The sequence below is a fragment of the Eumetopias jubatus genome, unplaced genomic scaffold, assembly GCF_037043125.1.
Source record: "Eumetopias jubatus isolate StellerSeaLion01/CBP00866 unplaced genomic scaffold, mEumJub1_p1.0 scaffold_3, whole genome shotgun sequence".
Taxonomy (NCBI): domain Eukaryota; kingdom Metazoa; phylum Chordata; class Mammalia; order Carnivora; family Otariidae; genus Eumetopias; species Eumetopias jubatus.
Genome location: NW_028274809.1, coordinates 13,620,751 through 13,647,862, shown reverse-complemented (window position 1 = coordinate 13,647,862; position 27,112 = coordinate 13,620,751). Strand labels below are relative to the sequence as shown.

Genomic DNA, 27,112 nt, shown 5'->3' with positions numbered 1-27,112 from the left:
GATTTTATTCTACTTTTGCTTGCTTGTTAATTCTATTTTTGATGCTATAACACAAAGTGAAATTTCTATCCCCAGGGTAATATACATTTGATCTTGGTACAAATCATGATATGTCTTTTTGAATTTATATCTTGGTAGATGGATTTTATTTATGTAATGATTTTAAGGGGCGTATGTTCCTTGTTAAATAGATAAAATATATTGCTTTATACACATATACTATAATTTTATTTTAATGTGAAATGAAGTATTTTTGAAGATAAAAGCACCTTTTCATATTCGGCTAAAGTGATGAAGATTCTAAGGGTGTTTCAGAAATTATATATTAAAATAAAAGAGGCTGTCAAAAGAAACCCCAAACTGTTAATGCTATGCAGTGCTGTGCTGCTACGTAAGAAACCAACCATGCATTGCAGTATCTAGGGAATTCCTGTGCAATAGACAGTAAATTTATATTCTCTCTGTATAAGAAAGTGGAAGGTGGTAAGGAAAATCTCAGTTCTTCAGATATTTAGAAGGAATACAAGGGGCACGCCTAACTCTACCTGCATGCAATCCTTTTTCTCCTCTGTACAACAAATCTTGTCAATCTATGTCCACCATTGGATCATAAACTCTACCTGTCATGTTTCCACCTCGCTTGTCTTTGGATTTCAGATCTTCACCAGAATTCCAGTATTTCCAAGAAGAATTACCAATTAGTCCAGCATCAATAGTTTTAGTCTCTGGTCCTTCAGATAACACCAGGACCTTGGTTCATGACTATGGGATACTGGGACTCATTCAAAGCTACACAAGCCTCATTCAGAGGAGAGCTGGGGAGAGAATATGTACTCCCAGGGTAGATTTTTGCAGCCTGCCGACTTTTTTTCTCTGGTCACAAAATGATCACAACGATTAGACTTGTTTTCTCTTTTCAGCGTCATGCTGACAATGCTGAAGCCTATGAGTTTCTCAGGGACCTACAAAAATATTGGATATTAAAAATAAATAATAGCACCAAAACTCCAAAAGGAACTGCCAAATTTAACATTAATGAACATTTAATCACTACAAAATGTGACATTAGGTCCACTTAATCAATTGTTAAATTTAGTATTAAAACAATTCTATTACATCGGAAAACAATTTCTAGATTAGATGGTGTAATACTGCAAGAATTCCTGAGTGTGGGGGCGCCTGGGTGGCTCAGTCGTTAAGCCTCTGCCTTTGGCTCAGGTCATGATCCCAGGGTTCTGGGATCAAGCCCCACGTCGGGCTCCCTGCTCGGCGGGAAGACTGCTTCTCCCTCTCCCATTCCCCCTGCTTGTGTTCCTGCTCTTTCTGTGTCTCTCTCTGTCAAATAAATAAATAAAATCTTTAAAAAAAAAAAAAAAGAATTCCTGAGTGTGCTTGATTACTGTCTAAAAATCATAACCAGTCATAAATCAATTGGATTATTCACAGGCCAATAATTTCTGAAGCAAAATTATAAAAATGCATTCAAATTATATACAGTACTAATTACATTTAATGTGGGATTTGAGGGCATCTTACATGTTTACTATGATGTATGACGGAAGCTTTAAAGCAAAGTGGGATCCATGAAGGTTTTAACATAGCCCTGGCAAAACTGCCCCTATTACTTAGACACCAGTTGATCTCAAACAGCATATGTGTTATTTCAAAAAAAAAATGCCTTCCCTAGAAATGAAAGTAGATTGTAATAAACACACTTTGGTGTATTTTTAAAAGGCCTGTGACTCCCACGTAGCCTTAAGTCATTGATTAGAAACTTTCAGCAACATGACTGACTTGGGGAAATCACAATATGTCTTTGCTACTACAGAAAAAATATTGTGTATTGGGGGAAAAAAGCAAGACAGAGGAAAGATATGTCTCTGAATTTGACTGATTTTATTTCTTTGATACTAGATGAAAGTGTTTTCTTTGGTGAAAATGCACTAATCTCCTATTGCTGTATAGATGCAGAGGTTGAGAAGAGTCATTTGTTTTTGCTTTCTGAAAGCAAAGAGAACTCTGATACTCACAATAATAACAGTGGATGCCTTGGAGATGATCCTGTAACAATACCAAGGACATGATTTTGAAGGGAAATCCAATTCACCTTAAAGAGAAGATGAGAAATGATTGAGAGATGACTATCTTTAAAACAAACCAAAACAAAACAGTGATAAGTTGTATCCACTAAGAATAAAAAGAAAGAAATATTAAGTCACACAGTCCACTGGGTATTTATTTAATAAAAACTTTAAGATGATCCTGAGTTACTACTCTGGAAACATCCCATGACAATATCTTGATAATGGTTTATTCCAAAAAATTAAAATTAGTGTTTCTTTTCTTTTCTCTTCTTTCTCTTGTTGTCTTTCCCTTTCTCTCTTTCCTCACTCCCTCCCTTCCTGCCTCCCCCATTTCTTTTTCTGTCTTCCTTTTCCCTTCTGATTTTCTTTCTTAACCTACCACATTTTTCTTATTCCTTCTTATTCTCTTTACACTTGATCTTCATGGAAATTTCATAAACAACATCAACTGTTACTTCTAGGATGATGATTGATAGAGTTTACAAAGCAAAAGGTTTTGGAAGTAGGAATAACAGGTGCCTTTTAGTGCATCATTAATCCCTTAATGGAATGGAATGAGTTTTCCTGGGGGAAGAGAGTTCTACCTTAGGTCTCTTTTGAGGCACATGTCCATTGTTTTTGACCCACCCTCCCCCCAAAAAAAAGCCTTGGCAATTTTTATATTAGCAAAATTCAGGATGAGAACTTATTGGTTTTAGTGTCTTGGCTCCTAAGCTTCCCTATTTAAGGCTCAAAGCACAGTGTATTTCCAAGGTTAAGTGAGCTGGACAATTTAACATCTATGTCATAGCCCGAAAGAATCTCTGTGAGACTTGGTTATAATCAGAATCTTTTCTAGGATTTTTGGGACTTCTTTAGACAATTCTTTTGGTCAAAGGAACCTTGGCAGATGCAACATCATAAAGACTTGTTTCACCAACTTGGTCACATAAATACCATAATAAACTTGAAATGCATTTAAGGACCATGTAAAACTGAAAGAAGAGGCAAAATGAGTGAGAGAGGGATCAACCCAAACCTCACAATTTTAAAAATTAAAATAAAAAATTGTTTAAAAACATGACACCGTTAAGCAGCAATGTTATGCAGTGTGTGTGTGTGTGTGTGTGTGTGTGTGTGTGTGTGTGTGTGTGTGTGTGTTGCCTGTGTAAGCATGTGTCTATAATGAACTTATGGTCATAGTGTTAGTCTGCTGCTGTAGGTAGAATTATAACCCATAGGGGCCATGTTGGGATCACCTCAACTTTAGAGCTAGCCCACAGGGTAGTTGCCTAGTAGCTTAAACTGCTGTGATTTAATGGCTTATATTGCTGTACCCAAGGGGGCTTGATGAGCTGGGACATGCTCTAGATTGATGTCCAATGGGGGTAAGGCAAGGCTTTTCCAGGTCATGATGAAATGGGGAGTTTGTGTGGATTTGGGTACATCTCAGTCTGTTCATTAGAGATATAAGTGTCTATGTTTGAAAGAGGCTGGTTAAGTCAAAATTTGACTGGAAACCTAGCAGGAGAAATTAATCCCTAGGTACATCGGATAATGTAAAAGGCCTTCAGTTGTGTCACTCATCAGATAATCTCTTTAACATAAACTTGAAAAGGACCTTAAGTAAAGAAATATTTGCTCCATCCTTTCCTAAGAAAAAAATACTGAATTTTCTGACTCCATGTGACTAAATGTGTTACCACAGTAAAAGGATATATGGAAACATTGGCCTCATAAGAACATGTCAAACCAGGATTCTGATGGATGCTTTACCTGTTATTTTATATAAGAAAAGATGATTTGCTAAGGTATGCAAGGATTTATGCTTCCTGAGGAAATGAGCTTAATTTCTAAGTTACAGTGATAGTTTATGACGTTGTATGATACTGATATATTTAAACACCTTTCAAGAGTGGGTGAGTAGGGATGCCTGGCTGGCTCAGTCGGTGGAGCATGTGATTCTTGATCTCTGGGTCATGAGTTCAAGCCCCACACTGGGCGTGGAGCCTACCAAATAAATAAATAAATAAATAAATAAATAAATAATAAAAAGAGTGGGTGAGTAGATACTAACATCATCTGCATAAAACTAAGGAAAAGGAGAGTTTCCAAACCTCATGCCTCCTCTGAAATGGACCCTAGAAGGTCACAGACCTTTGAATGAGAATCACTGCCTTCATAAGTAGGAGAGCTAGGCTTTGAACCCAGGCCTTAAAATATATTCTACGTTACTTTCATTGCCTCCATTTAATTTCAGGAGTTGCATTGACCTTTTCTAGGTGAAATTGAGTGTCTTCAGCAGAAGAAAAGTACATAATAATTGTACACTTACTATGTGGTCCCCGCCAACATAAACGCTCAAAGTCACAGCAAGCACCGTGTAAGTGGTAAGGTGGTCTCGGAAGAGAGTTGGGACGCTTGACAATAGGAGGGACTCGCGTGTCTTCTGAAATGGGTGAGACTTAGTCTGATGAAAGTCCACACAAGGGCATACCCCGAGGTGAACGACAGAAGCAGGACTGAATGCAGAAACTGAGAAAGGAGACAGTTGCATGTTTTTTTGGAGAGCAGAACAGTGGAAACAGAGTGTATCTGAACAGATGAAGCCAGATCACAGAAGTCCTCTGAAAATTAGTCAAGTGAGTTTGAAGTTTTTATCATACGAAATATGGAGTGATTGGAAAATTCTGAACAAGTACTACTTACTTCAGAGTAACCTAGGAAGCTCAGCCCATTGTGTTCAAGTTAGTCTTTTTAAAATTTTATTTATTTCTTTATTAGAGAGAGAGAGAGAACATGAGTTGGGGGAGGGACAGAGGGAGAAGCAGGCTCTTTGTGGAGCAGGAAGCCTGATGCGGGGCTCAATCCCAGGACCCTGAGATCATGTCCTGAGCCGAACTCAGATGCTTAACCAACTGAGCCACCCAGGCGCCCCATGTCCAAGTTAGTTTTGAGCAGAGAGATTATGGGGATCAGTAGGGAGGTCTCTCTCTCTCTCTCTCTCTCTCTCTCTCTCTCACACACACACACACACAGAGGTGACCTTTATATCTAACTCTGTAACTCTATAGAGTAACCTTAGAATTAAAAATAATTTAAAAGTAGCCCAGATAGAAGCTGGAATATACCCGATATTCAAAAAGTAACAGTTAAAATTAAAATTTGTGACAAAAGCACAGGTGCCAATTTTTTATTGTATGACTTTTCCCCCTCTTTCTTATCAAATATCTTCAAATATGTATGAAAATTAACATCCTTACTATACCTTGTTGGATGAAGGGAACTCTTTCCATCCCCAAATTCTTATCTCCAGAGTATCCTGCCCATGCCCTGGACAGCTCATTTGGGTTTCTGAAATAGAAGAGTTAGGGGAATGCCTTTATAATTTGGAAAAATACTATTATTATCAAAAATGGCAAGAGTCTTAGAAAGCGGTTATAAAATTGAAAGCGAATAGAGATGAAATCAGAGAAATGCTCTGAAATTTTGAACAAAGTGGAGGGCTTGATACATGATAAAAGTATTCAGGACAAGCACAGTGATATAGATTTCAAAATTAGAAAAAAAATAGGAGAAAGGGAGGGAGGGAGGGAGGGAGGAAAGGAGGGAGGGGAAGTTTTGGAGAAGGTAGAGAAGACATTTCAGGACTAGACCTATGGACCAAAGCTGAAAAGAAAGTACCCAAAGTGGTCATGTCACTTGCTTTTTCCCTGAATGGCACTGTAGAAACTAACCCTAAATGAGATAAAATGTCCAAGGGAACAAAGGCCATGCTTCTGTGATTTGTTCTTTATTTCTAGGAGCTGACTGCAAGTCAAGCTTATTTTAGAGTCCATGGTTATGAGATCGTTCCATCACCTGTCAATTACTAGTAAGCCTCACAAGTATTTGAGAGGTTGAAAGAACATGCAGTGAAACAAAACGGGAGTCTGAATGCTGTTCATCACTGGCGGACGTTGGTTAGCTAATATTCTGCCTTTTTCCCCTGTTCACAGAACCGAAAGTAAGCTGCAAATTAGGCCGGTCTGCCTCCACATCAGGTGTACCCCCTCCGTCAGTTACTCCTCTCAGGCCAGCCGGTGACCTGCAACAGAGCCAGGTACCATCATCGTTAGCCAATCGTGATTGACTTCCTGTGATGCAACATGCCAAACGCTTCCACCTCTGTCTGTCATGTGTTGCTGTAGACAACTTTTGCATTGGCTTTTATTTCTCTCTGTGTGTATGGGTGGAGGGGGTGAGTCATGGCAGTCTGTGTTCTCATCCGAAAAGGAAAGTCTTTCTTCTCTGTGACTGGTGAAACTTTTTTTGCTGTTTGTTACCAAATCGTTTTTTTGTCTCTGGTTCCCATCATTCTGTAATATTAATGTAGTAAACTTGTACTCTCTGTATTGGCTTAGCGGTTATTTTTTTAACAATTCTTTCTCTCTTCCATGTCTTGTGTACTTTTATACTGTCTCTGAAAATTTATCAACATTTGATAAATTTACCTACTTTGTTTTATGTAGATTTCTTTTTAAATGTTTTGTCTACAACACTTGCACAGATGTTGTCAATGAATTTGTACATACCTTTTACCTCTTATCCTATTATACTGTAATATTTGTGGCCATTTTGCTTTTATTTCTATTTAGCTTGGAGCATGATTGTAAGACACTGTGAATATCGATGTCCTTATAAATATTCCTATACCAATTCATCTGGATTGCACATGGCAGCTAGTCTTCTTTCTTAGGCCATAAAGACAAATTGACCAACCAGATAATCTAGATATTTACCAAAAACTGTAGATTAATAAGGCAATCTTTAAATAAATGGCTTTCCTCTCTTATCCCAACAACATCAGAAATGTTCTCAGAAAGAGAATGTAAGTGTTCGTGCATGGTTAATAAGACTTCTATTATCACTTGGAGAAAAGAGACAAGAAATAAAGGCATAAACTAAAATATCATTTAATCCTTTACAGGAACAGGATGTTGCTCTGATGTTCATTTGGGTACATGGCTGTCTATGGGGAATTTAGTATGGGGAGGAATCATGACACATAAATGTCTCTCTATTTCTCACCCAATAGAAATTCAGTACATCGACTTAATTTGTGAAGCTTAATTGTTGTTACTGTTAAGTATTGTGGGTGTTAAATAGGATAATGTCATCCTGGAGTGATTTCTCTCCGCTTCCTGGCTTTAATCTTTGCATTCATAAAACTCTTCTGAAAGAGTAAATTATAAAACTAGCGATGGTACCTCCATGGGAACTGTCCGTTACGGATTAGCGAATTACATATTCATCAATTATTTAAAATGTCAGGCTATTTTAAAAACATAACTAAACAGAATAATTGCATTTTTTTCTAATGGGAGACATGGTGCTTTTTAATATTTTGGTCTGGCTTAAATATACGCAGGATTTGATTTATGAATATATGAGATATCTATAAACACGAGAGATGAGAGGCTTCTCTCAAGGATATCTCAAGTGTCATTTAGAATTCTTTGTGTCTTAATTTAAAACGTTAAATGCTTCCATAACTCAGTGTATCCAGCTCAAACATTTTTTGGGCAAAACAGAAGTAGAAACGATAAGACAATGGATTAATAAATAACACAATTAACCTCACTAAGATAAACTGCCACTTTAGATGATATAAAGCTATTTCAAAAATATTACATTTACCAATATTTAAAATTTAAAATGTTGGATACAGAAAGGAAAGAAATTTAGCTGACTGTCAGAAGATTGCATTCACATAATCGAATTTCCAAAGACATGTATCTTGCTATTACCTTACCCTCAGTATCACAGAGTGGTTTTCTATTCTTTGTCTTGTTTTCCATTTTTCCTAATTATCTTTATAGCTGTTTCATCCTAAGCTCCTTTAACTCTCAATGAAAGCAGGTTCTTGGGGTAAACTTCTGGAATAAAAACAAGACACAATGTTTGTGCCTTTGCATTATCAACTCTTTGCTCACCTGATGAGATACTCTTTATTCTTGAAATATAGTAACATGAGAAAACCCCTTATGTTGCTTGCACACTGTTAGTTTCCCTACAAACCACAAAAATCCTGGCACACATCCATAGGGTAGATGACCTGTCAGGCTCTGAATTAGAAGGTGAACCTTTGAGGCTCTCCTCTGTGGCTTGTGACCAGTTGCAGTATTCGCCTATCCCTATATTCTGGAACTAAAGAGGTAAGCATGGCTCAGAAGACCCTTGCTTTATACCGCTATGACCTAACTTTGAACTAAAGTCAGTGGCTACTTATTGAAGATCCTCTTCTCACCTAATTCACAGGCTCTTGACTGAGATATGTCTCTAAATAACAACCAGGATGACACTGCCCTTTGTTAGGTAATCCAAGGTAGTGTCGACCTGTTGACTCTAAGAGTGAATATTCATAAACTGACTTGATATCGCCTAACATTATCAAAAAATCACCCTCATCACTTCTTAAGGAGTTTTTGATACAAGGATTCCCAGCAATTGTTTAAACACAGAATGCTTAATAGGAGATGAATCTATTTCTTACTAGGAAACCATGGAAAAACCACGTTTCTTTAAAACAAACAAAAGCAATCACAAATCCCTAAAATAATTCCAACGGTGTTTATCAGCTGAGGAACTTGGCTTTAGGATGTCTGTGCCATTTTCAGCCACATTAAGGGGCATTACCATTCAAAGAGAAGGAATTGTGTTTTCTTCTGATTGTTTATTCATATCTTACCGCTTTTCTGTTTCCTCAGTACAAGTTTTTGACTCCCCCCTTACATGTCCCGGTAGGAGCTTTCTAAGTAGTGTTGCAAGAGGGGCATATGGAAGTGTCTGACATTGCTCCAGCAGAGAAGTATAGAGGTGTCCACAAGTGCCCCCACCCCCAGCCTTGGCCAATAATGATTGCCCACCTCTGAAGAGTCTAGAGACAGTCATTACTGACTGAGCCACAGAGGAGCCTAGAACCAACAGTGACTGTCCACCATGAGCATTTCTGTATTAAAAAAGGTCAAGATAACATTTGCTTGGTTTTGCAATCTTTGGGCCTCAGATAACTACAGCAGACACAGGATTTGTAGAAATGTGTAATCTTATCTGACTGGAAGTTCAAAATATATAAGAGAAAATGTAATGCTCAGGAAAGAAGTGAGTTGTAAAGCATTTAAAGTATAATATTCTTTGAAATTTGGAGAGATGAAACAATTTTTTTCTTTCTAATTCACTCCAGAATAAGTAGATTAGACATGGGGCAAGACATTTCCTTGGAATTTTATTGCAATGTGGCCACATATTTTGGCATTTGTCTTAAAGCGGATCTTTAGAAATTAAACCAAATTTCTGTTCCTGCTTTGAAAACGCTATTTTCTTTTCCTTAGTTCTAAAAGTAAAATGGCATAGAAGTCATATTGAACTTGGAGCGCATGTAACTTTCTCTTTTTTTCTTCTGTAGTCAAGTAGAAAGCCATGTGTTCAGAAGAAAGGGTGTGACCACTTTTATAGACAGTAGAAAATGATGTTCATGGTGTTCCTCTGTATCTGGCTGGGAACAAGACTACCTCTTGGAATGTGACGTCCATTCCATTGGTGATGATACCATCCGTAGTCTTGCTGTAGCAGGCGATAGGACAGCAGCTAATGCTCGTGGCCTGGGGAAAGCCATGCTTTCTCTCAGGAATGGAGCAGCTAGGGTGTGTCTCCACACAGAAGTTCCGACTTTCCTTGGAAAAATGTTCCCAAAGAGTGTTTGTATTTGTTTTTCAGGGAAGGAAGATGAGCACCACACCCTCCACTATAGGCACACGCGCACTTCAACACTCCCATTTCCATACACTTAGGCTCCTTCACACACACAAGCTCTCACATACTCACACATACACGTGCATACTTGCTCACACTCACTCATGAATGTACACACTTTACATTTGTTAAATAACAGACACCCATGTGGAATCAGGGAATCACAACGCAATGATCACATCACATCACAGAATCGCATCACAGTAACAGTGACCTAAGCGTTGAAATGAAACCTCACCTTCTCCCTGAGGCTAGTTTGTCCTTTGAAACTGGATCATCTCTGATTATCTTTGATCTTGAGGAAGGGTTAGGAAAAGGCTATCTGTAATTTCCTTTGGCCACACATTGTGAAGGCTGACAGACCTAAATCTCTTTAGAAATCTCACAGTTGCCTCCACAGCCATTATCTCTTATTTTCTAGGCCCTCCGTGCCAGGACAGATGCCTCTTCATTACCTAGGACAGGCCTCACCCCAGCTGCTGGCCAGGCCAGCACACCCAGCTCCTTTCAACTTGCCCCTTCAGGATGATTTCACAAATGCTTATTCCTTTCAGTGCCAGCCCTCTGGCCTCTTTCCAAGCTCCTAACGTCCCCCTTCAGTTTGATGACCCTGCTGGGCCATAATGAGAGCCAACCCCGGGCTGGCTGCAGAGTAGAACATGTTGTCTTTTCCCATGGCTGCCATAGCTATGTCTGCATGCGGGCATCCAGCCAGCTTCTCTAGATGATGGAATAACATGTCCGGGTGTCCAAAGCTTAACACACGTCCAGCATGTTTTCTGGCTGTACCTGGATGTCAAAAGTTGTTTTTTAAATACCTGGAAAAAAGGAAGGTAAATCATTCAAAGTTAGGGATTAGGGATCAGTATATGTGGTTCTGTGACAAGGGCTGTGCCCGATTCTGAGGCATACCTCTAACGGCCAGCACACTGTGTGAGACTCAGAGATCTTTAGCTGACTGACAAAATTTCTCTCTTGATAAATGTCCCTCTCTATAGATCCTTGAAAAAATGTTTTTCTCACACAATCTAATTTTGTCCTTTTTCTCAGTTTCCTAACTCCAATACAGTGGGATGCATTGATTCGTCCCATAGCCTCAGGAATGCTTTGTCTTAAAGTTTTAAGAAGACCACTGCTCTTTCTCAGGATCTGTGTGAGTTCTGGGCTTTCATTTAGTTTTCCAGATAGTCAGAACATTTGCACATAAAAGTTGTAGGAGCCTAGAAAGCATCAGGAAGGTGATAGACAAAGGGAGAGTGAGTATACTAACATAAATGCTCAAACAAGGACATAGAAAGAAATTCTGTTTTCATCCACTCCATGCCTACCTACATCTCTGAGAAATATAACCTTAAAGGGTATATTCTTATTTAACCTCACCTTCCATGCATAGGATCAAGTAGAAAAAGTAAAACAAACCTTATGAATTGAGAAGTTTCAAAAGTGTTTTCTCTTTAGAATTTCCATGCTACCATTAGCATGGATAGAACTTGTTTTGCCAAGACTGTTCATACTTTATTCTAGTCGTAAGTCTTGTAGACCTAGAATGTGTGTATTAAGAGATTTCATATGATCAGTTGCATATACATTTTCAAGTACTTTCTGTCTAAGAGCTGAAGTTTTGTGGTGGATGGGAGAGAACAGTGTTAGAAAGGGAGGGAACAGGAAAGGTGGTGGGAACGCGCGTGTCATCCCAACCTAACATGACGAAGGGCTCCTTCTCTACCGTCCCTTGCTCAAGTGTTGAACAAACTTGTGTTCTTGTTGTTAAGACCCTGTGAATATTCCAGTTCCTCCTATGAGACCTGACCCAAGAGAGTGTTCTGCGTCGTATTTGTATTTGACACAGCTGATTGGATTATATGTTCATGATTACAGTGCAGGATGGAAATGGAGGAAAAGCAGAAACAGAACACCCAGCCAAGCAGCCAATGCTGAACTCGCTTCATTAACACATAGCTGCCCACCACAGAGCTTCCTTCAGGCCATACAATAGATTTAAAAATGACTCCTATTGTTTTCTTCATTCTGCATACAAGTTAACTTGACATATATTTCCAAATATGTAAAACCCAACAGGGTACTTGGAAACCCCTGCTATGTTTACAATGCAACATCATCACCCTGGAGGAGGGTTGCTCTGTACTAACTTCAGATTGTAAAATAAAGTGTTATGTTAACAAAGATTATGTTACAAGGAAATTATAATTGTTATAATGATGTTTACTGAAGAGATTGGAGCTAGCCCTGTGAAATGTGGAATAAATTAATATTATAAGTAAGAATGTCAGTGTTTATATTGATCTATTGCCATGTATTATGGCAAAAGTACATTAAAATAATGCAAGTGCCAAAAAACAAAAACAAAAAAGCATTATCTTATGTGTGCTCTCAATAATCCTGTCTGATTGCTTTATATAAATATTAGCCTTGAGTACCCATTGACACTCTCTATAATTAATTTCATATTTGAAGAAAAAGCAAAATTTTGTGCTTGTGTTTAAATAATAGGCAAATCCAGTGATATGTGTAATGTAATATTGGCATTACTTGATTTCTACTTCTATACAAAGAATTCAAGGAGCAGAGAAGCAGATTGCTTTTTACAACACACTACAGTATAGCTAAGAAATTTGACATATTATTTAGGCATCCTGTGTTAACTTTTGTATATTTCAAGGGGCAGAATATTTGGGAGTCACCTTTTAAAGACCAGTAGTCTCATGACCTGTCTCTCAATAATACCATTATCGAGTAGAATGAACCTAAATAAACCTATCCCTGTGCTCTTATGCCAATCCCCCAGAATAATTTGCCATTTATTCCCTTAGAGCAGGAAGCAGAGTATAACAAACAAGAGGATGTTCTCTAAAAAGTTATGAACCAGTTGACACAAAGGGGTGGGGATGGGGGCACACGGGCTGTGAGAGTGTCCACCCTCTGCCTCAGCCGTAGTCCCTGATTTGTGCGTGCATCCTTCTCCTCAGCATCAGAGTCGATTACCTAACCCACCAGACCTGCAGGTAAAAGTGTGAAGTGGCTTATGGAGATACTCCAGCATTCTTTAACCCATGAAAAAGGCCAACCGTTGTTTGGATTTCTTAGATGAGGTTTGCAACATAAAAACCACGTGCCATTTATTGTCATCTCTGCCGTGATTATTATAGTCCAGGACTGTGCCAAGAGCTTCTCTACATCATGGCAGCTGTGTGCTCTACAGTTCTAGCCTGTGGGCACTCTTATCATCCCACATTACCACCTCAGGTATTCAAGTACCTTGTCCAAGTTGTGAACCCAGTAAATGTCAGTCTGTGATCTTAGTTACTCAGCTACTTAGAGGATGAAGGACTTCTTTTAGAGTCCTGAATCCACCATTTAGTAACTGTGTGACCTTGAATACATTGTTCAACTCTTCAGCATCTGTTTTCTTGCCTGTAAAATGGGCACAGTGTTATCCACCCTGGATGGTGGTGGTTTTCACTGAGGATTACTGAGATAACATGTAGGGAAAGTCTTGGATGGACAGACAGAAACTGCTGGAAAAATATTCATTCTTTCTCTTTTCCCTTATAGTTTTTCCTTCTTCCAAAAATTCACTCCCTTGCTTGCTAGGAAATTCTAAGTCGGAGAGTTGTTCTAATCAGTGGTGTTCTGAAGGGGATGGGCACGGAGGGAATGGTCCCATCCACCCTGTATCACTGACCTTGTTTAGAACCACTGGTGCACGGTGATACCAGAAAGCAGACAGACTTTTAGTCGCTTTTATTACTGATTCTAAATTTTCTAGACTGTGCATCCCCTTATTGCCAGCATCTGAGATGGATTGGTTTCTCCTGCCCTCTCCTCGGTACACTTGATACGATTGTATTCATTATTCCTTTCCCAAATAGGAAATTAGGTACTCGATTATTTACCATATAATAGGAGTCTGTATCTGGCATTTCTTCTTACCTTATAGGTCTCATGTGTGGCTTGGAAGTCAAGTGAGTAGAAACCAACTGAGGCTATCGTTTCAGAAAGGCCACCTGCCCCTTAGTACTACTTTACTCTCCTGTCTGAGTGAAAGTATGAATGAACCCCAAGGAAAATGTTTAGGCTGCAGGGGAAGCCGTTACCTGCTGGGGTCACTGCAAAGATGCAGAGATGCAGGATAAGTTTGTTGCCAACTTCAACACTTAAAGCTCCCACAGACCACAATATGTTTTGTTTTGTTTTGTTTTAAAGATTTTATTTATTCATGAGAGACAAGGGGGTGGCAGAGGCCGAGGGAGAAGCAGACTCCTCGCTGAGCAAGGAGCCCGATGCGGGGCTGGATCCCTGAGATCATGACCTGAGCTGAAGGCAGATGCTTAACCAACTGAACCACCCAGTCACCCAGACCACAGTTTTAAATGCCTTGTTCTCCTAGATGCACATGCATTTATCCACAAGCGTGCCCATTATAATAATTTGTCCCATCATATTGATCTGACTGTTCTGTATTTTAATTCTTATTTTTCCTTTTAATGAAAAAAGCATTCAGGATATCGCATTATAAATTGCTATGTACACAGGAGGCCTGAATTTTAACCATGTTCTGGCTTGCGGAGTGAACATGTGCCCAGCCTCACTGCAATACATAGGTGTCAGGTGGCTCCGCTTTGTATTTCTTAAGCAAAGTCAGAGACGATGGACAATCTCTCTATATTTTTTAGTCTTTGTAGCCTCATTTATTCTTCAGATGCCAAGAGTGTTCTAGTTTCTGAGACTAGCGATAATATGGATGTATTCGGGAAAGGAAAGCTGAAGATTTTAAATCCGTGTATGTCCCATCAGTTTATTCTATGTGTTTTCAAACTGATCTTTCAAGTTTCCAATTCCGTGTCGATTTTTATTAAACAATTAGATAATAGAGACTCCGTGAGGGGAGGCATTTGAAAATATTTAACTGCTAGACTTACTCCAAATGTCCATATACTTGAAAGTGATGCTTTGGCTCAGTCTAGAGAACAAATTTCCAATGTATCGCTGTGGAGTTTGTTGGAGTTGTATACAGATAGCCACTGAAGGACCATTAAAGCTTTCCAGAATGCTCACTCCATTTGAGAGCTAAGTGCTACAGTTGTGTTTTGCTGTCATTTGTTAGCAGAAGTCCACAGAAACGTTCCCCATCATAGGCTGTAACTACTGAAAGAGCTGGACCATCCAGCATGGGGAAAGTGGCATAACATTCGGTGGAAGCCTAGCGCCACCTAGCATCCAAAGTGCGCTTTATATATACATATATACACACTCATATATGTATGTATATATATATAATATATATGTAATCAAAACTGGTTTATGACAGAGAAAATATGCTATTTACAATAATAACCATAATACTTATAGAAACCCAGAACAAATGTCTTTTATTATACTTGTTTTGGATAATTTTCATGACTTTAGTCTTGCAATTTTAGGTTGTTTAACTTTTAAATATGCCTTCTTGTACTTTTGGGGGGTGGGAGGGAATAATGAACCACAGCCAGTGATTTCTGAATGTTATGCATTATTTATGATGAGACGCAACTATTTTCCTTAAGACTTATGACATCTTCTGTGCATTGTAATTCCCTAAATCCAACCTGAGCCTCAAGGAAAGGAGGTCATTTATTTCCTGTGTTGCATTTTGAAAAGAAAACTGGCAAAGGGAGATTGACTGGCTGAATGGAAGGATTCCTGTTGACTGCTTTTTTTTTTTTATCATGAACATATTTGAAACATATTGTATAAGATTCTTTCCTGAAAAGAGAAGCCTCCCTAACTAGTGGGTAAAATTACCTCCAACTAGTGGGTAAAATTACCTCCAACTTAAGTTACATGTGGATCAGATAGAAAAGTGCATGCTATATTAATGTTGCCTCAGAGTTATACTACATTTGACTCAGAATAATAAATACACCCACATTACGAGTGCCTTATTCAAGAGGCCCTGAAATCTCTACTTTCTCCACTTAGTTCACCTGCTGGACAAACTGTTGTTCTCTGTTCTGTGTTGCCAATAAATATTCTCCTTCTGGTTGAAAGCATCTTCCCCAAATAAAATAGATTTCCAAAATGGCATTTGTTGAGGGCTTATTATGTGCTTGACACAATCTTCAAGGTGTTATATTATCTAATTTTATTCTCACAGCTTCCATGTGCAGTAGATAACATTATCCCCATTTCACTGATGGGAAAACTGAGGCTAGAGAGTGTATTACCTGTTGAAGGTCTCATAGCTAGTGGTAGCTATAAGGACATGAGGTGTAAGCCCAGGCGGTTCTATCTACTTAGTGTTTGTTTTCTTTTCTACCAGAAATAGCTGTCCTTCTGAATTTGCTCTCTTCATAAAACTCCCTTTGTTTCATTTCTATTAATGGCATTCATTGATTTATTTAATCATTCTTTGCTTTTTCCAGGTCTTGCCTTTGAACTCCTCTAGATTTAAAGCTAACACAGCAGAGGGTAAATTGAACTCAGACTTCAGCTGAGCAGGGTACCACCTAAGAGTAGGATCTCCAAGGGTGAGGTGGGGCTGGGAATTTTGCTCCTGGAAGGAAGCTAGGTGTCGATCGTTGATTGTGTCCTTCTCTTAAGGACCGTGGGTGGGGGTCCTGAGAAACCTGCCGTGCAGACATGGATGTGCTGCGTGTGTGTGCGCGTGTGCACGTGCACGAGGAGGAACATGAACACTTGAGCACATCTTATTCTTTTTACATGCTGAAAAGAAAACACACCCCCTCACACACATGCACACATAAATGCAGCTTCTAGAGCACAGGAGTAGATTTAACCAGTGGCACACAAAAGAAAAATAATGTGTTCACCAAGATTTATCCAGCTTCTGGGCTTCCGTGCGGAACCTGTGAACAGACACTTTACATTGGGCGGGGGGGACACCAACCATACTGTCACTTCAAAGGCTTTGTTTCTAAAGTTTTTCTAAAGTAAACGCTGCCTTAGAGCTAGTTAATAGTCCCTAGTTGTCAGCTGTTTTGACAGGGATGGAGTCATGACTTAGTACTATCCCAGGAAATGAGGCAGTGAGCTGAAGGACCAGAAGGTGTCAAGAGTAATCATACCCACCCCATCAACTTTTCAGGAGAAGCCAATGAGCCAGTCTCTGATCATTCAGGATATAACCTAGGGAGAGACGGGGTCTGTGCTGTCCCTCGTCAGATAGTCACCTTAATAATGAAACAAGGGAACTTTGGAGAAGTCTTACACGGGAAGCACTTAACAGTGCTTCCCCAGGCCTCATGGAATTTCCAGGTATTTTGATTTCTACTTCCATATGAAATGAGATAATGAATATGAAATCACATTTTTAAGCTACAATGTTTAAATGCAAATGCTTATTTTCAGTCATTTATTATTTAACATGTGGGCTTTTTTTTAACATTTAACACTGGTTGAGCAAAGAAGTGCAAGGCACTTGGGGATGCATGGTGCATTAGGAGGAAACGAGAGAAGCCGGAGACAGGAGAGCAGAAGATCGCAAGAATGCGTTATGTAACGGCCTCTCTCAGATCCAAAGGTGTCTTGCAAAAAGATCATGAGGTTTTATGACAGGTTCATGCTTTTCCCCAACTCGGGTCCACTCTCCCCACCTGTCCCCATATCCAGCCTCTACACCAAGAGAGTGCTATGTGTTTGTTGACTCCTGGATGCAGAATTCTGTAAAGTATGCCCATTGCTTACAGGGTGGAATATAAACTGCTTTTTCATGGATTTCAAGGCGTGTCTGATCGGGCCCTGGTCTTTCTGTTAAGCTTCATTATCGAGCACCCTATCTGGTACATCTCATGCCCATCCACTACCCTCCATGGTTTTCTCACTTTCAAATGCCCCAGGAATGCCTCCAAGATTTGCCTAACACTTACTTCTTCTTGGAACACCCTCCCTAATCCTGGGCTCCTGGAAACCATTACTTATCAATAGGCTAAGTCTGGAATCAATTGTGTTCTCCCCTTTTGTGAGGTTGCTGCCACCCTCCCAAGAATATCTTCATTCTTCCATATCTCCCCTGTACTTCATACTTAGTGCGCCTTACTTTTGCATAAAGGAGAGCGTTGTCTGAGGGGTGTTATTTTCTGTTCTGTTACCCAGAAAAGCCATCTGGGGAAAGGTCAGATTAGATAAATTCCTTTACTATCAGAGTTTTTAAATTTGCAGACGTGCACTGGAAATTGCAAAGAGGAGGCTATAACATGTCACGCTTATCGAATATATTTGACCATAGAACCCCTTTTTTTTTCATTTTTCCAAAGAGTATCTTTTTTGATTCCAAAGATGCAGATTATAATTATTTACATTAGATCATAGAGTCTTTGAGGGCTGGGATGTATATGTTCATCTTAGAAATCTCTAGTTGTCTTAGTACATATTGAGTGGATAAATTAATTAATGCTAAAGGTGGAAACAGCTAAGCATTTCATTGTAAAGCTGTTGTAATAATTTGCAGAAGCATTTGGGCTCCTGATAGGTGGCTCTACACATAGTCATCACACATGCCCACCTCCGTTATTTACTATTTTTACCTGCTGGTGGAAGATGAGAGACAAATGTTAGAGAAGAGAATTAAAATTCAGGTGCCACTGAGAGAGATTACACAATACCTGCAGTTCACACGAAAAGGGAAATACCTACTCAATTCATTCTTAAAAATTGATTTTTTAAATAAAAAAAAGCAACTTGATTGACACAAAGAGAAAGAGTATGTCATAGGGACCACTTTAGAAAGATAAACTTTAATGATGAAAGTACATACTTAGTACAGAACATAAAGTAGGATTGGAGGAAATTAAGACCTTTATGGTCCCTAATAGAAGCCCTCTCCCCACAAATAGTTCAATATGAAATTTTCTTCTCCCTTTTTTAAAGATTTTATTTATTTGAGAGAGAGATCACGAGTGGGGGGGAGGGGTAGAGGGAGAAGTAGGCTCCCCACCGAGCAGGGAGCCCCATGTGGGACTCGATCCCAGGACCCCAAGATCATGATCTGAGCTGAAGGCGGATGCTCAACCGAGACACCCTGGCACCCCTGAAATTTTCTCTCTTAAAATAACACAAAACTTCTATCACATTTATACTTCTGACACCTGCCACAATGTGTGTTCATCATTTCGTGTTCTGATGTGTGGAAGGTTTCCCCCCACATCACCAAGCAATTCTCCAACACCGGTTGGGGGTTCTACAACCTAACTCGATTCTGACATTATCTGCCTGCAGATGGCACCAGATCCCACAGGTGGAGGGCTCCGTTCTCTAAGACTGCCCCCATCTCAGGTGCCATAATGGAAACTCCAGGCTGTCACTCGGCTATAAATCAGAGGTTCCTATGACCCCCTCCTTGGGTTCAGAGACTTGGCTGGAGCGGCTCGCAGAACCCAGAGAAACCTTTTACTTCCTAGATAACTGGTTTATTATAAAACAATATGCATCAGTATGGCTAGGTGCATTGGGCAAGGTCTGGGGAAGGAGCGCATTGCTTCCAATGCTCTCTGAGAACCCCCTTCTCTCTGAATCTTCCCATGGTCACCAACCTGTGAAAGGAATTTCTCAGAACTTCCTCCTTTTGGGTTTCACGGAGGCTTCATTAAGTAGGACTGATTGATTAAATCACTGGCTACTGCTGATTGAACTCATTCTCCAAGGCCTCTCCCCTCCCCAGAGGTGGGTGGGACTCAAAGTTCTGCCCCTCTAATCACGTGATTGGCTCCACCAGCAACCAGCCCCCATCCTTCTGGCTTTCCAAAAGTCAACTCATTACCAGAACAAAAAACACCTTTCCAATTCTCCCCACAGGTAATTCCAAGGGTTCTAGGAGCTGTGTGCCAGGAATGGAGATGAAGACCAAGTATAAATTCCTTATTATAAATCACACTATCACAGTCTATATATATTCTACTTCATTTAAATTTTCTTTTCACAAAATTTTGCATAAGGTTATTGAGGCTGAACTTCTTTCCGTCTTTCCTTCTCTTTTTTCCTATTATTTTGCCTCAGATTTGCTGGGCAGGTGCCCTAAACACAGGAGAACTCTTTTGGGTGATTGAACACATGCCCACAGAATTTCTAAAGCTACTCCTACTGCCAAATTTAAATACAAAGGCAAAGAATTTAAAAAGGTTTTTTGAAAACGTTGTGAGAGCTGTCAGTGACAAAGAGCTATTTGATACTCTAGTATGTTGACTTAAAAGAAAGTCTGCCTCCCCGCTCTACTGTCTGTCTTCTCCCTGGGAGGGAGACTATTAAATCAACTGTTAACTGTGTAATAAATTGTGTGCCAAGATTTGCTAAAGCTGCCAGAAGGGGGCAGCATTTTGTCCTTCCCTATTTCCTTTAAAAGTCGGGAGGGATTTTACAGGTCCCCCAGGGAGTGCTACATTCCAATATTTATCATGAGGATGAAGAGTAGTGACCTAGAGGCGTGAGGCCAAGGGACTGGTCTGGAGTAGAGCATGTGTTTTTAACTCCCTCCAATTCCTGTCCGTCACCCTTCCTTCCCCTCCCTCTTAGCTGCTCCCAGGGGAACAGCCGTGACTGGACCCTAGGAAAAAAGATTCACTGGAGGATATTGCTGGCTGCAAATTTTCTGGTAGTGACTTGATAACCTTACTTGCCACAGCTCTGCCAACAGTCATTTAGGGTCTGGGCAAAAAGAATGTGGATATAATTAATTTGGGGCTATTTTACCTTCCCCTCCTCCTTCTAAAGCCTCCAAGCTCTAAAATCACCTATCTCACACAAAATTTTCCAGCCTGTGTCTCACACCCACTGTTTAGCTTTTACCATCTCTTGTACACCAACCAGATACTAATAACTAACATGTGTAACCGTCATTACTAATAACTACCAAGTATAACTGTCGTCGACGCTTTGGAGTAATTAGCATTAACACTTTAGAGTTTGCAAGTTGTTTTCATACATTCACTCAGCAAAGGCTCATTGTCCATCTGATAAGCACCAGGTGTTCTGTTGGATGCTCAACGGCTGATAAAACTTCTTGTGTTCAAAGGAACTTGAGCCTAGTAAATGATACACACACACACACACACACTTTAATCGTGGCACTTCATCTCTAAATATTTAAATATGTCTCTCCTAAGACCAAGGGCATATGGGCATATTTCTAAACAATCACACTCAGAAAAGCAGTCAAATAAACTATAATGACTTAATACTATGGTCTCATAGAAAGCCCATTTTCAAGTCTCTACAAGTGCCTGAACACTATGCCCTTCCCCAATCCAGGATCTAATATAGGATCATAGATTACATTTAGTTCTCATTGTCCTTTTTTCAGTCTCTTTCCATCATGAATATTTCTCAGCCTCAGTGATTTTTCAAGATGCTGAAATTTTTAGTCTGGGTTGTTGGTTTTTTGTTTGTTTTGTTTTGTTTTGTTTTTCCGAATGACCCTTAGTTTTGATCTGTCTGACTGTTCCTTTGGGACTAGACTCGAGTTAAACATTTTGAGCCAGAAGACTACTTGTGAAGGCCTTCTCACAGAAACATGTGGCATACGTTGTCAGTTTGTTTCGTGAATGGGAACATGATGCTGGATCACTTGATAAAGGCCGTTTCACTATTCTAAATACTGTGTACCAGGAGGGAGGGACCAAGGAGGCTGTCTTGGAGTCTGTCCACCACAGGGTCAAATCCATTAATTAAATATATTATGCATCTTGTGTTATATTTTTTTAAAAATCTGTTTTTTGTTCAATCAATTTCTAAATAGATTTGACTTTACATTTTCTTTTGTGACTATCACAACAATCCTGCAAATTGTCATTATTACTCTATGTCTGATGAGGAAACTGAAAAACAAAAAGTCAAGTTAAATCTCAAGTCCACATAGCTAGCTAGCAATGGCAAATCTGGGATTTGAACCTTGTGCACTTTCCTGCAGAGCCGCAAATACCCACCACAGAGGTTCTGACTGCTCTTCACCACTAGAGGGGGGAAGAGGACTGTCAGAGTTATACAGCTCTTCCTTGGACTAGAAATCTTTTGATAGTACCGAGTTCCACGCTGGGCAATGCTTAAAGATGAATGAATAAAGAAAAACAAAAACAAAAACAAAAACAAAAAGACATTATGTCCACACTGATACCCCATCTTTTTTGTTTGCTAATTTTAGACTAAAATAGACTGAATACACCTTAACTACAAACACTGTAGAGTAAGATTAAAGCCAAGTATGAAATGAGGATATGGCCCATATTTAATCCACAGTGAGGTTTTGGGCAAGAACAGTGGGTTGTTCTTTTACAATATGTATGATCTACCCCCGTAAGCATAAAACATAGTATATGCACTTATGGGATAGTTGTTAATTACTACTTTCCAGGAATCTGTATTTTTCCTTTTTAGAGAAAAGATAAGCCATTATGGAATGTGAATTTGGCAGTTATTATACTGTGTTGTTTTAAAATTAAAGGACCCCAATTAAATGTCTGCATCTTACCGTCTTTACCAACCACAAACAAGATATCATTATGTTTAATTCATCCTTTAAAAACTCAATGCTGTGGAAAAATACGAGGCAAATCTAGTCTCTACACTGACTGGATTATCAAAATAGAGCTTATCTGGAGATATAAATAGAAACCTACATTCTTTATTCCCAAAGTAGCAACACTAACAAAATAGTAATTGGTGGGAAAAACTGAAAAGAAAGAAAACAGAAAAAAGCAACACAGTCCTCTCATGTCAACCCTATGAAAACAGGTATCCAGGATGTACTGGGCAGACGTTGAAAATCATGGTGAAGGACTAAAGTGAATAACTTTTTAAAAACTCATTACTATTTAAATGAGGAAAATGTAAAGTAGCCTTCCGTTCAGTAATAGAAAATGTAGAATTATGCTAAACATTAAAGAGAAAAAAAAGATTGAAAGAAAGCAACATGAAAAATTGCAGTTCTATCCCATCATCAGATGGTGTGCAAAGTATAAAAAGGTTAACTTAGTAGGTACTCTCTTTCAAAAATCTCTTGTTTAAAACCAGTTTGAGTACCTCCTCTGAAGAGTCAGGTTGGCGAGAAAGTATGCAGAGTCTGGAGGGCACAAGGATTCCCCGTGTATAAGGGAAAACTGAAACCCTCTTCAGATGAAGAGCTTTGCCTGGCACATTCTGGGCCCTAAACACACACCCTCTGCTCTGAACAGTGGACCCGGTATTTGTAGGTCCTACCTTGGAAGCATATATAGATAAACCTTGATGCGTTCCTCTTGCTATGATTCCCTCTCCATGGCCTTAACGATGTACACAGCCGCCAAGGAATAAAGGATAGAAACCATCTGTTTTTCACCCCAACCCAAGAGGCAGGTTTAACTAGAGGAAATGGGTGGACGCTGTTGTATAAAGTATTTTTATGAGACCTGAGAGTAAAATCCTGGAATGTTTTACCGGGAGAGGTCATGAAATCTTCCCTTTGGAGACCTTTAAAACCATAGCAGCTTCCCAAATTGGTGAGACAATACTAGGGTGGCTCTGCCTAAAGGCAGGGGAAAGGATTCATAGATGAGTCTTTAGACCTTTATAAATATCATTTTATAGGAGAAAAATTGTAAAGACCCTTATAAAATAATGGTCTTAATTATCATTTGTATACCCCTCTATTGCCACAAAGGGGTGCTATTGACTTAGTTTCTTCCTCAGAAAATGATTTCAGTATTTTCTCTAAAAATCTTACTGGAGGGTTTTGGCAATCATTTTACAAGCTCAAATAATAATTCACATTTTTTTGTATGTTTTGGAATGGCAGAGATCTGGATTAAAGTCAATTTTCATAAAATTTATTTGGACCGCTTGTAACAATTTCTTTAGAAAAATAAACACCATCCTTGGATTATTACTATGAATCAATGGCAGACTACATTTTTTCCAGGCAGTGATAGGAGATCCAGACACTTGTGAATCAAATTACCATCTTATGCTATGGTCGTGCAACCTTTTTGGTAATAGAATTGGTGTGCTGATGAGCAGTTACTAGGCGCAGAGGGTAGTCAGAAAGCTCAGTCTTCTTTGAGAAATGAACGTGGCGAAACAACAGTTGGGGACACCTCCCATCCATTCTTCCTTGGCAGGGAGGCTGAAATGCCAAAGAGATCTTCAACCATCTCTGTAGTCCCTACGGATAGTCCCCCGTTTCCCCTTAATCTTGGGCATAATGACAAAGCAGGTGCTCTGTTGCTGAACTGAACTGAAGCTCAAAGATTTGCTGTGTGGTGAGCAAAGGACCTATTTAAGTCTGAGGAAGTCAGGTGAAACCACAAAGCTCAGGGTCTTAATTTTCCTGGGTCTTGGCTTTGTGCTCTGAATGCTTCTGGGTAGAAAGAAGATGCAAAAAGAAATGAAAACCTTCTGTTTCTCCTAGCAAGACTTTGATGAGGACACGGATGCCTTCAAGAGATTGTAACGTGCAGAAAGTTTGAGGCTTTGAATATATATTAGGTTGTATAGATTCGGAGGTTTAAAAAGCATCCTGACGTGACCGGTTAAGAAGGGCTATATTTTCTGGTGTTTGCAAATGAAATGCTTTGTGAACTTAACATAAAAACAGTCTGAGAGATTAATTAATCCTTTGTCTAGAACCTCTGGTGGCGAATGGGGAAGGGTAGTGTGCTTGGAATACTTGGCAAGAAACATTTGTGTTCACATTTGCCCTTTGGGGCTATTACTGGTGAGTGTGCAATGGGTATCAGTGAGTTATGGTGTGATAATGATTCTTGGATAAACTACAGGCGTGCAAAGTGAATCAGCACAGGGTGTGGGATGGAAACCTCCCCTCAGTCCAGAATCTTAGTCCTATGACCATAACCCCTGACTTGCCATTGCTTTGCTGATTTTCCTCCTTTTGCTATTTGAGACCACGAAGCTCTCTATATTTGCCATTAGTCAGTTGAGAAATGGAGCATGTTACATCTCATATCCTGAGTCTGATCTCTTTGCAGGTTCTCCTGGGAGTGATACGTGGAGAGAGAACTAGAGATTCTATTTGGTCCCAGTGGGGGTGTCCTGAAGATTTGTTGATGTTTGCCAAGGGCACAGGGGTCATCAGGGTTCAGAGAACTGGAATGGGGATATAATCTGGAAGTTATGTTTGTAATAACATGCTGATTTTAGAGTAGATCGTGTTTAGCGAAGTGAGGGGCACAACTCCAGTCTTCTGTGCTAACAGAACATAACAAAATGTTCTGTGCTATTTTTTTTAATTCAAGGAATTCAATTCAAGGAATTTTAATTCAAGGAATTTTTGAACATAAATCTTTAAATTACAGACATTGATCTTTTACTTCTATAACTTTTTTATAAGGATAGGCTATCAGATATCAGAACATAACAAAATGATGTGGCACTATTTTCTATCACAAGATGAATGATTATCCACGACTACCTTCTCATATCATTTGGCAAGGTGTGTTTTTTTTAACAACCCGCATACATTAATGATTTTCATTAGTCATTGTTTACTAATGGTGAAAGAGTTTCCACTGCTCTTCTCAAAACTTGGAACAAATTAATGGTTTCCATATTCAAAAGTCAAGTTCTTTCAGACCTTTTTCTAAAGTTTCACGGGCAGAAGGCAACCTTTCATTTAATTTGTAGCATTTTGTTAAATGAGTACAAATAAAAATAAAGACCATTTGTTTCGTTCCAGAACACTATAGATTTTTGAATTGCATGATAGATATGAAATATAAGCGTGGGGACCCGGAGGAGTCCCTCCTGGAATAAACTTTTTTATGAAATGCTTTGCTCATGAACATGGTATGATTAGATATAAATGTGCAGATGTACACAGATGTACACTGTCTCTGGGTTTAACCCTAACTCAATTATCCCCTTGCTGAATTCCATGGACAAATTATTTAACCTCTCTGACTCGGATGCCTTATCTGAAAAATGGTAGTAATTAAGATGAGCTGTAATTATAGGTCTAAAGAGTATAGGATAATGATAATTTTTGATAAAATAGATTTGACAACATCGTTGGTTTTGTTATCATTGCTCAGTCCTCAAAGGACAATGAATAAATTATTTTATTTCTGTCCCAGCTAAGAGAAAGATATTAAATATATTGTATGAGAAACTTGGCAAGTTGTGTTCAGGGAAAAATGTAGCCTACAAGTATGGACACCATTACAATTGTTTGTGGAGGCATGTTCTCATTTTAGAGGAATGTCTTAAAAAAGCAAGTACTTATTTCAGCAAAAGAAAAAGCAGAAAAGAAAATATTAGTAATACTGTATAATTTGAAATCATGACCATAGAAGTAAAAGCCAACGAGTAAGTGAGAGGTTGTGCATTAAATATTATATACATGATATTGTGAGCACCTGAGTACTTTTTTAGAATTTTGTCTACAATGTCCATTAAGGCATATGATAATTATATAGAATTAAGTAATTCCATTGACTAACGTAATTTACAACAATATTTATATATTGCAAACACATTGATAATCCATTTTTGCTTTCAGATTGGGGTTTCTAATGGTTCTAATTTTTTTTTTTCAAATCAATTTTATTATTGACCTTTTCTTCTAACTCTCAAGAATGCTTTGGCATGTAGAAAGATGGTATGGAATCATTCAGCCCTGGCTCAAAACTTTCTACCCTTCACCGCCCAGCTTGGCAACCTCTGTTTCCTCACCTGTAGCACAGAGAGATATTCACAGCTATTTTAGTGAATATAAATGGAGACATGAGATGAGGTGATCTACAGAGTAGCTAGCATTGTATTTGACAGACTGCAATGTCCAGTTTACCTCTTAGCATTTTCCCTGGTCTTGTTAAGTCATGGGTGAGCATTTGGCTTCAGAATATAACCTCTCACGAGCTCCAGGGCCTCCAGTCCAAAGGTCAATGGAAGCTTCTAAAATTTGTTATGAAGTTTGACAAAATAACTCTCTCCCTCATTAGCCAAAGACATCTTTGGCAGAGATTAAAACTTTGCTCAGATTTAAAAGTACGGAAAAAGCTCTTGTTTCGAAAGGTCCTGCCTTAGAAGATAGTACTAATAGAGTACAGGAGTGTGGGTTGATTCTGGGGTTTTCTTACATTGGCAAGGGGTCACTGTTCATTCATAGACCCTGTCTTACCACCAATGCCAAATATGGCACTGCTCCCTGAATTATTCGGCTGACAATAATTTATATTTTTCTAGAGTTCTAGGGCTCAATTTTCTCAAGATATTTTTTTTAATTCAAGGAATTTTTGAACATAAATCTTTAAATTACA

At 39.1% G+C, this 27,112-nt stretch overlaps 1 protein-coding gene across 1 annotated transcript in view; it reads left to right on the top strand.

The window, feature by feature from the left end:
* The window catches only part of NYAP2 (neuronal tyrosine-phosphorylated phosphoinositide-3-kinase adaptor 2), a 240,565-nt gene that overhangs the window by 196,746 nt on the left and 16,707 nt on the right, over positions 1-27,112 (top strand). Inside the window, exon 5 of the mRNA XM_028105068.2 lies at positions 6,062-6,165. Within this exon, the coding sequence (XP_027960869.2) occupies positions 6,062-6,165 (104 nt within the window). The remainder of the gene's footprint in view (positions 1-6,061; positions 6,166-27,112) is intronic.